This window comes from Eptatretus burgeri, chromosome 9 (genome assembly GCF_056783735.1).
Source record: "Eptatretus burgeri isolate ZD-2024b chromosome 9, Ebu_testis_v1, whole genome shotgun sequence".
Taxonomy (NCBI): Eukaryota; Metazoa; Chordata; class Myxini; order Myxiniformes; family Myxinidae; genus Eptatretus; species Eptatretus burgeri.
The window spans coordinates 1526969-1543654 of NC_140969.1; the positions used below are offsets into that span (position 1 = coordinate 1526969).

The 16686-nt window shown below is 39.4% G+C and overlaps 1 protein-coding gene across 1 annotated transcript in view; it reads right to left on the reverse strand.

Annotated features, from left to right (window-relative positions):
• Positions 1–448: 448 nt before the first annotated feature.
• POLE (DNA polymerase epsilon, catalytic subunit) overlaps positions 449–16686 on the reverse strand; it is a 153857-nt gene continuing 137619 nt past the window's right edge. The window contains exons 47-49 of the mRNA XM_085893868.1: positions 14456–14575; positions 9643–9732; positions 449–653 (exon numbers count right to left, since the gene is read on the reverse strand). Of these exons, the coding sequence (XP_085749994.1) occupies positions 552–653; positions 9643–9732; positions 14456–14575 (312 nt within the window). The 3' untranslated portion in view covers positions 449–551. The remainder of the gene's footprint in view (positions 654–9642; positions 9733–14455; positions 14576–16686) is intronic.

A 16686-nucleotide genomic window follows, 5' to 3' on the forward strand; every position in this document is an offset into this window, starting at 1 on the left:
GATTTGTTACCTGCATAGTCCGTGAGCGTCAGCTGCAGCTGTATGGACATGTGGCTCGTTTTCCTGACGCTGATCCAGCTCACCAGATTGACCTCAGCGAAGGAGCCTCGTGATTGGAGGAGGCCAATGGGCCGACAACGTGCCTCGGGGTTGATCAGCATCTCAAGTAGATGGGGATGGCCATATCGAGGCCCCTGGAGTACCGGTGGAAAGTGGACACAGCATCACGCTGCTCTGGCACATACTCCCACACGTGACAAGACTGACTCAAACTGGGAAATGAATTTAATAAACCAGAGCACTCAAACTGGGAAATGATTTAAATGCACCAGGGTACTCAATCTGGGAAATGAATGAAATACACCAGAGCCAAAGGGAGTGAAAATTTCTTTAAAAAGTACCTGTAACAGGCAGTCACAAAATGACCTTTTCTCTTGCAATCCCATCCTCATGATTTATTTATTTATTTGCCATCAAATTGCTCAAAATAAATACATTATACAATGAAGAGTACAATCTTACATTCACCAAAAACAAATAACAAAGATGTCTCAGTTGACGGCAGACATGTACCACTGGGACATTTCGAGCAGGAATGGCATTGCATGAAGCTCAGCCACTCTCGAGAACACCTGCAACTGCTCCAGGAATCCCTAGCAGGCACAATGGGAAAACACCAACTTGTCATCACAATAAACCATCACCTGTGATTGATTTTAAGAATAAACCATCACCTGTGATTGATTTTAACAATAAAACATCACCTGTGATTTATTGGGATTATTGGGGTTATTGGGGTCTGAAAAAATAAACCGTCACCTGTGATTGTTTATTTTTAAAATGAATCACAGGTGAAGGATTATTTTTTAAATCAGTCACCTGTGGTTGATTTTAAAAATAAACCATCACCTGTGATTCATTTAAAAAATAAAGTCACCTGTGATTGAGTTTAAAAAAATAAACTGTCACCTGTGATGAATTTAAAAAACAAACCCTCACTTGTGATTGATTTTAAAAATAAGCCATCACCTGTGATTGATTTAAAAAATAAACCATCACCAGTGATTGATTTAAAAAATAAACAATCATCTGTGATTGATTTTAAAAATAAACCATCACCTATAAAATAAAAAAATGACCGTTTTTACAGCCATTTTTCCCTGCTGTGCAGGGGTTTGGCTTTTTCTTGAGGCAATGTTTTATGGCCGGATGCCCTTCCTGACGCCAACCCTGGTCGCCTCTTACGACACACAGGGATATGGTACACCTATTCTAACCGGGGTATACACCGGGACCAGTACACTGGCACTCATTTCGCCGACCTCGGAACGATGACAGGCTGAGTCATTTTATTTATTTATTGATTGATTTAAAAAATAAACCGTCACCTGTGATTGATTTAAAAAATAAAACCGTCACCTATGATTGATTAAAAAAAATAAACCGTCACCTGTGATTGTTTATTTTCAAAATGAATCACAGGTGATGGTTTATTTTTAAAATCAGTGACCTGTGTTGATTTTAAAAATAAACTATCACCTGTGATTCATTTTAAAAATAAACCATCACCTGTGATTGATTTGAAAAATAAACCGTCACTTGAGATTGATTTTAAAATGCAACCATCACCTGTGATGGATTATAAAAATAAACCATCACCTGTGATTCAGCTCAACAATAAACCATCACATGTTATATATTTTAAGAATAAACCATCACACAGTATTGATTTTAACAATAAACCAAGACATATTATTTATTTTAACAATAAACCATCACACGTTATTTATTTTACCAATAAACCATCACATGTTATTTATTTTAACAATAACCCATCACACCTGATGTATTTTAACAATAAACCATCACACGTTATTTATTTTAACAATAAACCATCACATGTTATTTATTTTAACAATAAACTATCACACCTGAAGTATTTTAACAACAAACCATCACATTTGATGTATTTTAACAATAAACCATCACACGCTATTTATTTTAACAATAAACCATCACACATGATGTATTTCAACAATAAACAATCACACGTGATGTATTTCAACAAAACCATCACACGTGATGCATTTCAACAATAAACCATCACACGTGATGTATTTTAACAATAAACCATCACACCTGATCAGGCCCCCCTAACAAACGGACGCCAACGTTGTCAGACGGAATGAAAACCCGTCATTCTTGTTACAAAAACAGCTAAAATTTATGAAAAAGCGGCCGAAATTGAAACCAACACAGTAATTACGGTCGCAATAGCAGATATAAATGAAACCAACACGTTTATTCTACGCACAAGAACGGTCGTGACGGACGATCCCGAAATAGATTAGTGGGGAATGGAAGCAAGATTGGTTATTTCCGTCGCAAAACGTCCGAGACCGAAACAAAAGCCGTTCATTCCAGTTACTGGAGTGCGAACAAGATGGCGGATGCAGTAGCACGACCTGTTACGGTTTGTAAATTTTTAGTGCTTGTGCCTCGAACATAAATGTAATATAGATAATATATAGTGGGTAGTACCTGATGTAGTTTTAACAATTTATTAAACCTAATTTTGTTGTGACGATAATGTTTGGTTTGCCTGTATTTCGAGCCCCCGAGTGAAGGATCGCTAGTTGTGCATGCCCAGTTCAACATAGGGGATCGTGTATGGGATCTTTTTACAGTCTTTACTTCATATTAACTTTGTTATTTTATTGGAATTTGCAATTTATTATTAGTATCAAATTTTATCTCTTGCAAATATCAACAATCAATCGTCACTGATCGCTGCAGCACGGGGGCACGAATTACACGAAATGTCAGCAACAGATTAAGTCAAGAGGGCGCCTTTATCACTGCTTGTATAATATCCCGTGCCACAAACGGGTTTTCATTAACAGACATGATATATTCAAGGCAGACTACCTTAAAGTTAACTTACCATAACTTCAAGAACTTTTCAAGCCGCCATGTTTTCCACGTTATGGAAACCGGAATGAATCGCTTTCGCTTCGGTCTCCACCGTTTCGTGACGGAAATAACCAATGTTGCTTCCATTCCCCACCGGTCTATTTCGGGATTAACCGTTCTTGTTTCAGTCACGACCGTTCTTGTGTGTAGAAGAAACGTGTTGGTTTCCATTATATCTGCTATTGCGACCGTAATTACTGTGTTGGTTTCAATTTCGGCCGCTTTTTCATCAATTTTAGCTGTTTTTGTAACAAGAATGACTGGTTTTCATTCCGCCTGACAACGTTGGCGTCCTTTTGTTAGGGGGGCCTGCTGATGTATTTTAACAATAAACCATCACACCTGATGTATTTTAACAAGAAACCATCACACGTTTTTTTTTTTTTGAACAATAAACCATCACATGTTATATAAGTTAACAATAAACCATCACACGTTATTTATTTTAACAATAAACAATCACACGTTATTTATTTTAACAATAAACCTCCTCCTCTTCTTCTTCTTCTTCTTTCGGCTGCTCCCTTTCGGGGTCGCCACAGCGGATCATCCGTATGATCCGCATAGTGATTTGGCACATGTTTTACGCCGGATGCCCTTCCTGACGCAACCCTGGTCGCCTCTTACGACACAGGGATATGGTACACCTATTTTAACCGGGGTATACACCGGCCCAGTACACTGGTACTCATTTCGCCGACCTCGGAAGGATGACAGGATGAGTCAACCCCTGGTGTATTTATTCAGTGGCCCAACGGGGCTTGAACTCAGGACCTTTGGATTCCAAGCCGCTGCCCTAACCACTGCGCCAACACCAGGCTCTTTAACAATAAACCATCACATGTTATTTATTTTAACAATAAACCATCGCACGCTATTTATTTTAACAATAAACCATCACACGCTATTTATTTTAACAATAAACAATCACACGTTATTTATTTTAACAATAAACCATCACATGTTATTTATTTTAACAATAAACCATACCACCTGATGTATTTTAACAATAAACCATCACACGTTATTTATTTTAACAATAAACCATCACACATTATTTATTTTAACAATAAACCATCACACGTTATTTATTTTAAAAATAAACCATCACACGTTATTTATTTTAACAATAAACCATCACACGTTATTTATTTTAAAAATAAACCATCACACGCTATTTATTTTAACAATAAACCATCACACATTATTTATTTTAACAATAAACCATCACACGTTATTTATTTTAAAAATAAACCATCACACGTTATTTATTTTAACAATAAACCATCACACGTTATTTATTTTAAAAATAAACCATCACACGCTATTTATTTTAACAATAAACCATCACATGTTATTTATTTTAACAATAAACCATCACATGTTATTTATTTTAAAAATAAACCATCACACGTTATTTATTTTAACAATAAACCATCACACGTTATTTATTTTAAAAATAAACCATCACACGCTATTTATTTTAACAATAAACCATCACACGCTATTTATTTTAACAATAAACCATCACATGTTATTTATTTTAAAAATAAACCATCACACGCTATTTATTTTAACAATAAACCATCACACATTATTTATTTTAACAATAAACCATCACATGTTATTTATTTTAAAAATAAACCATACCACCTGATGTATTTTAACAATAAACCATCACACGTTATTTATTTTAACAATAAACCATCACACATTATTTATTTTAACAATAAACTATCACACGTTATTTATTTTAAAAATAAACCATCACACGTTATTTATTTTAACAATAAACCATCACACGTTATTTATTTTAAAAATAAACCATCACACGCTATTTATTTTAACAATAAACCATCACACATTATTTATTTTAACAATAAACCATCACACGTTATTTATTTTAAAAATAAACCATCACACGTTATTTATTTTAACAATAAACCATCACACGTTATTTATTTTAAAAATAAACCATCACACGCTATTTATTTTAACAATAAACCATCACATGTTATTTATTTTAACAATAAACCATCACATGTTATTTATTTTAAAAATAAACCATCACACGTTATTTATTTTAACAATAAACCATCACACGTTATTTATTTTAAAAATAAACCATCACACGCTATTTATTTTAACAATAAACCATCACACGCTATTTATTTTAACAATAAACCATCACATGTTATTTATTTTAAAAATAAACCATCACACGTTATTTATTTTACCAATAAACCATCACATGTTATTTATTTTAACAATAACCCATCACCAACAATTCAAATCTTTCTCTTGTGAAACGTTTGGTGGTCAATGTTGACTCTTCCAAGTTTGTTTCACAGTCAATGTTTGTGTAAGTTTTCTGCCTCTTTACTGCAGGAAGTTATACAACAATGTCAGGATTGTAATAACCAATCGTAGTTTGCAAACGATAAAATACACCACTGGTCAAAAGTTTTAGAACACCCCCATTTCCCAAGTTTTTACTGAAATTTAAGCAGTTTAATGTTTCAATGTACTCTGAAATTAAAGCAGAGAATAAATAAACAATTGCAGATAAAAAAGAAATCATGGAATCGTTTTGTTGAACAAAATTTAATCTAAAGTTTTGACTCATGAAAGTAGCCACCTTTTGCAGATATAACAGCCGAACATTCTTGTGGCATTATTTCTGCAATGGAAATCAAATATTGTTCGGAAAGTTCTTCCCAACACTGTTGCAGAAGTTCCCACACATGTGTTGCACTTGTAGGTTGCTTTGCTTTCACCCTTCTGTCCAGTTCATCCCAAACCAGCTCGATGGGGTTTAAGTCTGGAGACTGTGCTGGCCATTCCATGATTTGAAGCCCACCGTCTTGTTGTTTTCTTCTAAGGTAGTTCTGACATAGCCTGGAGGTATGTTTTGGGTAGTTATCTTGCTGCAGGATGAACCCCTGACCAACGAGGCGTAGACAAGAGGGTACTGCATGGCGCTGTAAAATGCTGTAGTCGCCCTTTTGATTCAGGGTGCTAGTCACCCTGTGCAAGTCGCAGACTGGATCCAGCAAAAGGCCCCAGATCATCACGCTTCCTCCTCCATGTTTGACAGTTGGTGTCACACACTGAGGAACCATCCTTTCGCCCACTCGACAGCGTACAAAAACCCTGCGTGATGAACCGAAGATTTCAAATTTTGATTCCTCGGTCCATAAGACCTTCTTCCAGTTTTCCGTAGTCCACTGACGGTGTTTCATGGCCCAGAAAGTCTCTTTTTCTTATTTTGCCATCTTCGCAATGGCTCTTACTGCCACTCGACCTGCCAAACCTGCAGCTCGAAGTCTTCTCTTCACAGTTGAAACTGAGACTTCCTTACTTCGACCAGTGTTAAGCTGTGTTTGAAACTGCTGTTATGTAAGCCACCTATCACACAAGCTGTTGACTCCCAGAAACTTATCTTCTGATTGTGTTGTGGCTTTGGGTCTGCCAGACCTCTTCCTGTCAGAGTTTCCTCCAGTTTCCAAGTGCCTTTTGATGGTGCAGGAAACTGTACTCACTGACACCTTGGCTTACTTTGCAATTTCTCCAAAGGAAAGTCTGGTCTGGTCTGTCTTATAATGGTCTGTCTGTCTTCCTTTGTTAATTGTCTTTTTCTTGCCATTATGATAGCAATATATTACTTCCTGCAGTGCAATATTGTCCAAATAATGCTTCAGAGGGTGAAGCAACACAGTCTGTTGTTCCAACACTGCTTTTATTGAGACAGAGGGGTTGTAACTAATCAACAAAAGTTGGGACACCTGGAGGAATTGTTTGCATCAACTTTCAAGGCTTAATTTACTTTCATTGCTGCAGAACAGCTGCAGTTGCTAACCCATTACTTGTTCCCTGAAAAGAGCCTTTTTTAACAACTCTGAAATTTACATTATTTTTCAGTTTTTGGTAACTTAAACTTTCTTTTTTAACCTCTGGCAGTTTACCACTTAGCTTTGTACCACTTCAGGTTATTCACTGGACTTGAACTGCTTAAATTTCAGTAAAAACTCGAAAAATGGGGGTGTTCTAAAAGTTTTGACCAGTGGTGTACATGTTACAAATTGCTCAGCCCATAACTTGAAAACAGAGCCTGCATCTATAGTCCAACCAATCTACCACTAAAAAGGCCACACCTCAAAGTGCAAAATAAATTATTTTAATTGTAATGAATAGTTTAAATCTTGTTGAATAATATACCAAAAATGTAGATAAATACACTTGGTGGAACAATTTGAAATTTATCCTTAAAAATAGTGCACCGTGCACATGGAGTAAGTCAGGAAGTCATGAATTAAAATTTCAACAAGAAAGCATCTGAAAATGCAAAGCACATCCGTGCCCACTTTGTACTCAAACTAAACTTGATGGAAATGACAGTTTAAAAATAATTGTACATTTTATTCAGTGTTCTCTTCAATCTCACAATCAAGGTTTGTTGAAAATTTGATGACAAAAGCTCAAATGATAAAAAAAAGTTACCACCTGGACATAAACACTTATTCTGAAATGGTAAACAAGAATTTTGATTAAAACATTTATCGCTGCTCGACCACTTCACCGATGACGTCAACCTTATAATCCCTTATTCCCCATTGGGAGTAGAACGTGATGTGCCAAGTTTCACATTTTTCCGATCAGTGGTTTCAGAGATACGTTTCATTTTCTGCATTTAATACAAGATGGCTGCGATGCCATGTGACCTATGACATCACAATTATCGTTAAAATATTCTCCATTGGATGCAGGGGGGGGAGGGGGGGGAAGGGGTCACTCTTACCCTGAAAATTTTGTGTCAATCAGACAAGTGGTTGCTGAGAAAAAAAAAAGTCCAAAAAAAAAAGAGCAAAAAAGGCCAAAGAATAACAATAATCGTCATAATAGTAAAAAGGAAAATTATTTTAACAAATGTATTAATTTCTCTTCTCCATATTCTCATTATAAAGCTTTGCTGAAAATTTGATAAAAGCTGAAATGGTAAAAAAAAGTTACGGCCCAGACGGGGACGGACACACACACACACACACACACACACACACACACACACACACACACACACACACACACACAGACACACAGACACGCCCACACACAAACACACACACACACACACACACACACACACACACACACACACACACACACACCTGGATAAACGAGGTTAAAAGATGAATCGCCGCTGCCTTTCATAATCAGGATCCGAAAACGAATCATTTCTGACCATCATTAAAAATTTATTTTCATCAGCCAGCACTAAAATTTACCTTGTTATCCACAGGTTACAGACGAAATCACCAAACATTCGTCGTATAAAAACAAGCTGGCATTGATAGCAGCCACTGTGCATCCTGAGACTCACTTATTCCTCGGCCAAGGGCAAGTCATCCTGATGTTTTAAAATTTCTCATCAATACCTGCTCAGTAACTAGTAACTGGTGTGCTCTGATATGAATGTAACTGTTGCACAAAATCAATCACCACAACTCGGTCAACATGCCCCTCATTTTGATCATCTGTTCTCAACGGTCGGCATCGACTGAACGCTCTTGCTACTAGGATGACATGAAGTGAAGCATCAATAAGGAAATGACCCCCTAACGGCTCTTGCCAAAACTTTTCCACTTAGCGTGTGAGGAACAGTGATTGGCACGTACACGAGCAAGTTCTTTCATTCAGGCCTGACACTCTCATTACGTGTCCGATGCACCCAACAAAAACCATCTCCATGTGGAATCCACGTCATTAGTGTAAATGTGTTGATTATATCATAGTTTATGAGCCTGGTGTTGGCTTAGTGGTTAGGGTGGTGGCTTGGGATCCTAGGGTCCTGAGTTCAAGCCCTGTTGGCCGCTGAATTAAATACATCAGGAGGTTGACTCAGCCCATCATCCTTCCGAGGTCGGCAAAATGAGCACCAGTGTACTGGTAAGGGGGACACTGCATCAGCAGCATAGCCGCGTCCCAACCAATGATGCAACCAGCAGCCACAGGCTGCACTCGATATAGAGGGAGAGATCATCGTTTTGCTCAGCAGAAAATTGGCGACGGAACGCCGTCAGTCTGAAGATTTCTCTCCCTTGGTTTGTACGACGGACTGTACAGGACGAGCACACACTATGAGGTATATCTTATGTTTCACTCAATATTTTTACATCTCAAGGAACAATTTTCCACCAAGTCGATTTTTCCACATTTTACATGTTTCTTTAATCATATTTCTGTATTTGTTGCAGTAAGAATAAATTATTTTACAATTTGTTTGAGGTTAAACCGTAGATTGACTGGACTACTATTGCAAGCAACGAGTTTGCGCAATTGCTCATCAATGATTACATGAACATCCACATACTAGCCATTAGGCCTCACACAACCAAGCTACGCAACTGAGCACTCACAGGTGTGGATCCAGCAAAGGTAATTGTTGTGCTTCCAGAGTCATAAACTTCGTCCATACCTTTCACATTAATATGCTCTTGGTATTGGCAATTCCCATTTCCTTTGTTAAGTTTTCGGACTGGGAGTAGTTTTTTGTGTGTCGAAGGATTCGATCATTATTTTCATCACTGAGACTGATGCAACAAATGACGTCATAAACAACTGAATGCAGTGTAATAGTGAATTGCAGGCCATGTTGCTAACAACCACACACACCTCAGCAGACAGAGAAAGTTGGAAGTCTCCAGCACAGGGGCAATGATACGGCATGTTAGCTTCTTTCACTCCTCCACACTTGCTGCAAACCTGAGTACAAAACACAAAATACTGGGATGTATAAAATTGCATCGTCTGTCTGCCATTGTGCATCTCCCTTTCCTTCATTACATTCCAAGTACAGTTGGAGGCACACTCACACCGAGTAATAAAAAGGTCACAAACACAAACGAGTACACTATACTGTAAATGTATAAAACTAGAAGGGCACTCGGTGGAGTGCATACCTCCGCCACGCAATGCCGAATCCACGAGAACATATCGGGGTTAATAATTTTTTAAACATATCGGGCCAAATACATTTTTGAAATATCGTGCTATATATCGTTTTTCTCTCAATGGTGAGGAGTCACTTTAAAATAAAAAAAAATTCTCATATGGGACATTTTCACAAAAGCGGGTCAGGTAACGGTAAAGACTGTCCGATAATTTTTATCAAGCATATATTGCCCAGTCAGTGCAGAGGCCTTACGGTGATCCTGCATTGTTGACATCATTTGAACATTTTTCTCGGCCTTATAAGGGGTTCAAGCACTATTTCGAGAATATCAAAGAAAGTTGATTTTTGAGTTTGTTCTGTACCGTTACCTGACCCGCTTTTGTGAAAATGTCACGTATTCAGATTCGGATCTTCACCAAAATCGAAACAATTAGTCGTGGTCACACACCCAACTTGTACACCAAGTTTCAACCGAATCCGTCCACAACCTTTTGAGATATCGCGCTATATATCGGGTTCGTCCTGTCTCTCAATGGTGAAGAATCACTAAAAAAAACTATCAGATCCGGATCCGGATTTGGTTCTTCACCAAAATTGAATCAATTCTTCCTTGTCACACACCCAACGTGTCCACCAAGTTTTGGCCGAATCCATCCACGACTTTTGGAGATATTGTGCTATGTACTGTATTGTTTTTGGCACTCTCTCTCAATGGTGAAGAATCACTCAAAAAAATTATATTAGTCGGATCCGGATTCGGATCTTCACCAAAATCGAATCAGTTCGTCCGTGTTACACACCCAAACTGTCCACAAAATTTCATCCGGATCTGTCCACAACTTTTTGAGATGTCCTGTACACAGACAGACAAACAAACAAACAAACAAACAAACAAAGACAAACAAACAGAAAGGGGTGAAAACATGACCTCCTTCACCTTCGGTGATGGAGGTAACAAGATGTAACATGTTCTATACCATTTACACTGCCTATATAAAGTCTATACCCCCTTTCAAAATGTTCACCTTTTGTTACCTTATTACCTGGAATTAAATTACATTAAATCAGACTTTTTCAACCTTTACTTACACATCATAACCCACAACTTCCAAGTGAAAAACAAATTCCACAAATTTCAGAAAATTAATTAAAAATACAAAACTAGAATATCTTGGTTGGATCAGTGTTCACCCCCTAATACTAGCAATTGTAAATTAGTTCAGGTGTAACCAATCACCTTCAACATCACAAACCAAGTTAATTCGCCTCCACATGTGTTAAGTTGCAGTGATTCTGATTATTTCAGAATAAAATCTGCTGATCCTGAAGGTTTCAACTGCTGGGTAGTGCATTTCACAGCAAAGACTCAACCATGAGCCCCAAGGAGCTTTCAAAAGACGCAAAGAGGACATTGATCAGAGAGGCCACCAAGAGGCCAATGGCAATTTTGAAAGAGCTCCAGGCCTTTACGCGAATGACTGGTCATTGTGTGCATGTGACAACAATATCCTAAGCACTCCACAAGTCTGGCCTGTACGGTAGGGTGGCAACAAGGAAGCCATTACTCAAAAATGCACACCTCAAGTCTCACTTGAGGTATGCCAATACCCACTCCAGGGATTCTGAAGGAATGTGGCAACAAGGTTTGTGGTGTGATGAAACAAAGATGGAACTTTTTGGCCTAAATGCAAAAATGTTGCGTTTGGCAGAAACCCAACACAGCATATCACCCAAAGAACACCATCCCGACTGTGAAGCATGGTGGTCCAGACAGCATCATGTTTAGGGGATGTTTCTCATCAACAGGGACTGGGGCACTTGTCAGCATAGAAGGGAAAATGGATGGAGAAAAATACAGAAATATCCGAGAGGAAAACCTGTTGCCCTCTGCAAAAAAGCTGAAATTTGGATGGAAGTTCACCTTTTAGTATGGCAATGATCCGAAGCACACATCCAAAGCTACACTGGAGTGGCTAAGGAACAAAAAGATAAATGGCTTTAAGTGGCCCAGTCAGAGCCCCGACCTAAATCCAATCAAAAATCTGTGGCATGATTTGAAGATTGCTGTCCATCAACGCTCCCCACACAACTTCACTGAGCTTGAACAGTTTTGTTCAGAAGAATGGGGAAATATTCCCCAATCAAGGTGTGCAAAGTTGGTGGAGACCTATCACAACAGACTCACAGCTGTAATTGCTGTCAAAGGTGATTCCACCAAGTATTAACTCAGGGGGGTGGACACTTATCCAACCAAGATATTATAGTTTTGTATTTTTAATTAATTTTTTGAAATTTGTAGAATTTGTTTTTCACTTGCAAGTTGTGGGTTATAGTGTGTAAATAAAGGTGTTCTGAAAAAAAAAATCTGATTTCATGAAATTTAATTCCAGGTTATCAGGCAACAAAAGGTGAAAATTTTGAAAGAGGGCATCGACTTTATCTCGGCATTGTATTGAACTAGGATTTTGTTTAAGCTCGTGGACTATAGAACAAGTCAAAGTAACCAAATACAAAGCATTGTTTGTTACAGTCATTTTACATTTGCATAGATAAATAACTATGATATTCAATTGTGGTATCGTGGTTAGTGCACTAAACTTGCAACCAGATGCTGCGGGTTCAAACTTAGCTGAACACAGTAACACAAAGGATTTAGATTTGTACCTCTGGAAACTGAACTCGGTATCAACACTGGATAGTTGGTCCCAAATGTCTCATCAATGATGCTTTGGAAGGGGGTCATCCGATTGCTCTGCCTGGTTTGGTTTACAAATGACTCTTAATATCCTCTGGGCCAGTTGGGGATGGGCACAGAATTCAACCTCCAAAAGTCATTTTAATAAAATGTATCAGGAAACCATTAATGAGATATCAGGACTTCAGCTGAAACGTTGTTTGGAAAAATTTTGAATTCTGAGCTACAACAACAGCGGCCTTAAAACTGCACCAAAGGACTGGCAATAGTGAGATCGAAAAGGGAGTGAGATGAGGCAATATGATCTCACCGAGACAGTTCACCGCATGCTGAGGAGTGTTCAACGACCAACATTGAGGTATAAAGGAATAAGTGTTCATATCGATTGACTAAACCAACTACGAGTCAAAGATATTGTTTGAATTTCAATTTATGCTGAAGAATCGAAAGTAATGGAATAGCTCAATTAGGAAAGTCATCATTATGCAACGAAAACAAACAAATAAACAAAACACAAAAATAATGTTGAACTGCAATGCAAAAACAAAATTAAAAAGCAAGAAATTTAATTGAAAAATTCAACAAACCAGGAGGGATTTCTATTCCGGCCAAGACTAAGAAATGGATAAAGATCACTTTGATGAAATGAAGAGACGAACCTGAGCAAGACAAACACGATTTTGAAAATCGATAACAATGTCATTAAAAGGAAACCGCCTTGATGTCTGATAAAGAAAGTTTCCAATCAACGCCCGATACCAGATACCAACGATGGTCGATGCAGTGATTGATACGTGGTCTAAAGGAAACCGCCTTGATGTCTGATAAAGTTTCCAATCAACGCTCTATACCAACGATGGTCGATGCAATGATACATGGTCTAAAGGAAACCGCCTTGATGTCTGATAAAGAAAGTTTCCAATCAATGCTCGATACCAACGATGGTCGATGCAATGATACGTGGTCTAAAGGAAACCGCCTTGATGTCTGATAAAGTTTCCAATCAACGCTCGACACCAACGATGGTCGATGCAGTGATTGATACGTGGTCTAAAGGAAACCGCCTTGATGTCTGATAAAGTTTCCAATCAACGCTCTATACCAACGATGGTCGATGCAATGATACGTGGTCTTGTGCAAAGATGGAGCAAAATGGATCACCACGCAAACGGTCAGTGAAAGATACCGTCTCAACGTAACAAAACGGAGACAAGAGAAGCCAGTGGATCAGAGAGAAAACCACGTCCAATGATATATTGGTCACCTTCAAAAACTGAAGTGGCATGGGGTGGAGACGTATCAAGATTAGAGAACCAATTGACGGGAATAAATTACAAATTAGCCACCTTGAGAAGATCTTGGAGGAACGAGAGCGAGATGGAAAATTAGATGGAGAGATGAAAGTTTAAAAGGTACTGCAGTACAACGGGCCCCGGGTTGTTGAGAAGAGAAACCAATGGAACACGTCCACAGCATGATAACAGGTATGAATGTATTTGTATTTCTCATCAGTCTCTTTGCGTTTGCTTCTCCATCTTCAGACACAGATATACACAACTTAGGTTTACCAAGACTTAGCTTCACGCGATTCAAGATTAGCACTTCCCAGGATCCTGGTCCTTCCTATTTTCTCCCGAAATATTCTTTTCCCATGACGACCATCAACCCTACCCCCTCTATCTCACCCTCAACCTTTCCTTTTCATGTACATGTTTTTTTTTTATTGCAAGCTGAGATGTGCAGATCAGCCTGAGATACTATTGTGCGGTGAAGCTCTCGTGAGGAAAAGAGTGCTTCACCGTTGTCAATGTGAAGTTGATGTGCCAGTTACACTGTACCAGGTCCTGCATGGTGTAGCCAATGGCTTTCTTCTGCAGCACCTCGATGAGCCGAGCCTCGATGGAGTCGTTTTCATAAGGTGTTTCACAATGTGAGCAAAGCCACCGTGCGCCCTCGGTCTGCATGGGATGACAACACGCTTGTCAACCTCAGTAAAGTGCACGTGGAAAACACGGTGCTTGTTTTTATTAATAATAAACTAGTAAACCCGATTTAGGCCTTCTCTCCAGCAGCTGCCTTGCTGAAGATGTGTGAATATAAAAATACATCTAAATAAACAAACACATCAGAAGAAAACAAATGGAGTGAAACCTTAAATGCAATGCTTTGGCGACATCTTTACCACCAACGTGAACTTGAGCAAAGGACGAGTGAAATGAATATTTTCACCAACAAGCATCTTGAGCACAAATCCAGAAAAGGACATCAGAGATTCATCTTCACGCCCTCCAATGATATACTTACGGTTCTGAGAAACGGTCATCCCACCCTCCCCTAAAGACAATGGCACACAACGCATAGCGGTTCCCGGGAGAGTTATTTCGTTTGTATTCGTTCCAGGTATCCCTTCCCTGTCTAATGTCGAATCACTAATGGGTGTATGGGCCAACATGCGTTGTGTGGGATCAAGTAGATTTCCCCCATTCTTTTCCCATCTTAATCCTGCACACGAAGCTCTCTCTTACACGCAAACAATCATGCCATTCATAGCACGCCGTTAATTTGCAGTCGTGTTCCGTAATCCCATTTCAATCGTGCGCCATTATTCAACGGGTATATCACTACAACCTTAACTGTACTTTACTGTAGTCACCAACGCTGCAATGATCATACCACCTCAAAATACCTTTATTATAATCACCACACCATTGTAACATTACCCAAGCTAGTTGTACATTCGCCATTGGCACCTCAATCACAACGAACAACCATAATGAACCACCATGACACAACTTACCACTACGCCGCAGCTACCATCGCCTCAACCATAGTCACTACAGACACCCACCACCACCTTCTGGAGTAACACGGAACAATTTCCGCAACGAACCTATGATCTGGATGTTCAAGCATCCAACTCGAGGAACAAGTGTGTGCGAAGCATCATTCAACATCGTCAGCATAACCTGAGCACTCCACTCAATTATGATCCCTTTTGGGTGTCTGGCGCACGTTCGCACCCTGAGAGTGCAGCCAGATACCCCAGCGACATGTTAAGTATGGAGCGCAGTCATGTGAAGAAGCCTGGAGCCGAATGGCGGCATCTTCACAGCTGTGCCCATGCGTGGGTGGAGCCGGCGCTAGGATAATAGTGCGTATACCAATGGGGATGTCAGAAAAACCCAACAACCCGTTTTGATCCCCTTTTGACTCCTCCCTCACTAAAAGATTACATAAGCGCTTCATTTCACACACGAAAAGGAGGACAGATCGGAGAGCTCGATTCAAATTGGCTTGGTGGCGAGAGGTGGAATGGAACTGTGGAGCGAGGCTCATGGGTCGGAGCGAGGGAAATGGAGTTTGCGGAGCAGAGCGCAGGGCGAGCGAGAGATCCGGGTGCCAAACCGATTCTTTGGCCCATCTTTCTCTTCTTTGGCCCATCTCATTTGCTGTGGAAGCATAATCATAAAGAAGGAACCAGCAATTACTCAAACAGGTCCCAAACGGTCGTCCCCTTCAGGGCGGCCCCACAGATACGCACCTTAGACTCCCTCAGTATTCCTCCGCTTTTCCCCTTCCTCAGCGATTGGGTGGCGCAGGTTCCTCAACCCCGCTTGGTAAAACAGAAGGTTGCAACAGATTGTTCAACAGATAAAACAGATTGCTTGCAATCACCTTGAGCTAATCTACCCTTCCTCGGAATGTTTCTGGTGGCGCCTGTTGTGTTGATGTGAAGGTATGGCTGTCGAAGAAATTAGATTGGAATAGCTTTGCCCTGTGTCTTCTTTTGTATATGACTGTCTCTTTTGACACACCTCACCAATCCTTGATCCTTGCTTATCCCTGCTGTATGAATTTTCACTGTATTCGACCCATCGCTTGAACCACATACTTTCCCGCACCCTTTCTGCAAATAAATTGCTTGCTATTGCAATGTACTCAGTTCGTCACATTTTTTCCTCCATTGGTATAGCATCGTCCGCACGTGTTGTTAGCAGGAAAGTTATACCCCATGTGATTTGCTCTTGTTAGCCAGCGTACACTCACTATCGCTTGGCAGTAATCAGAG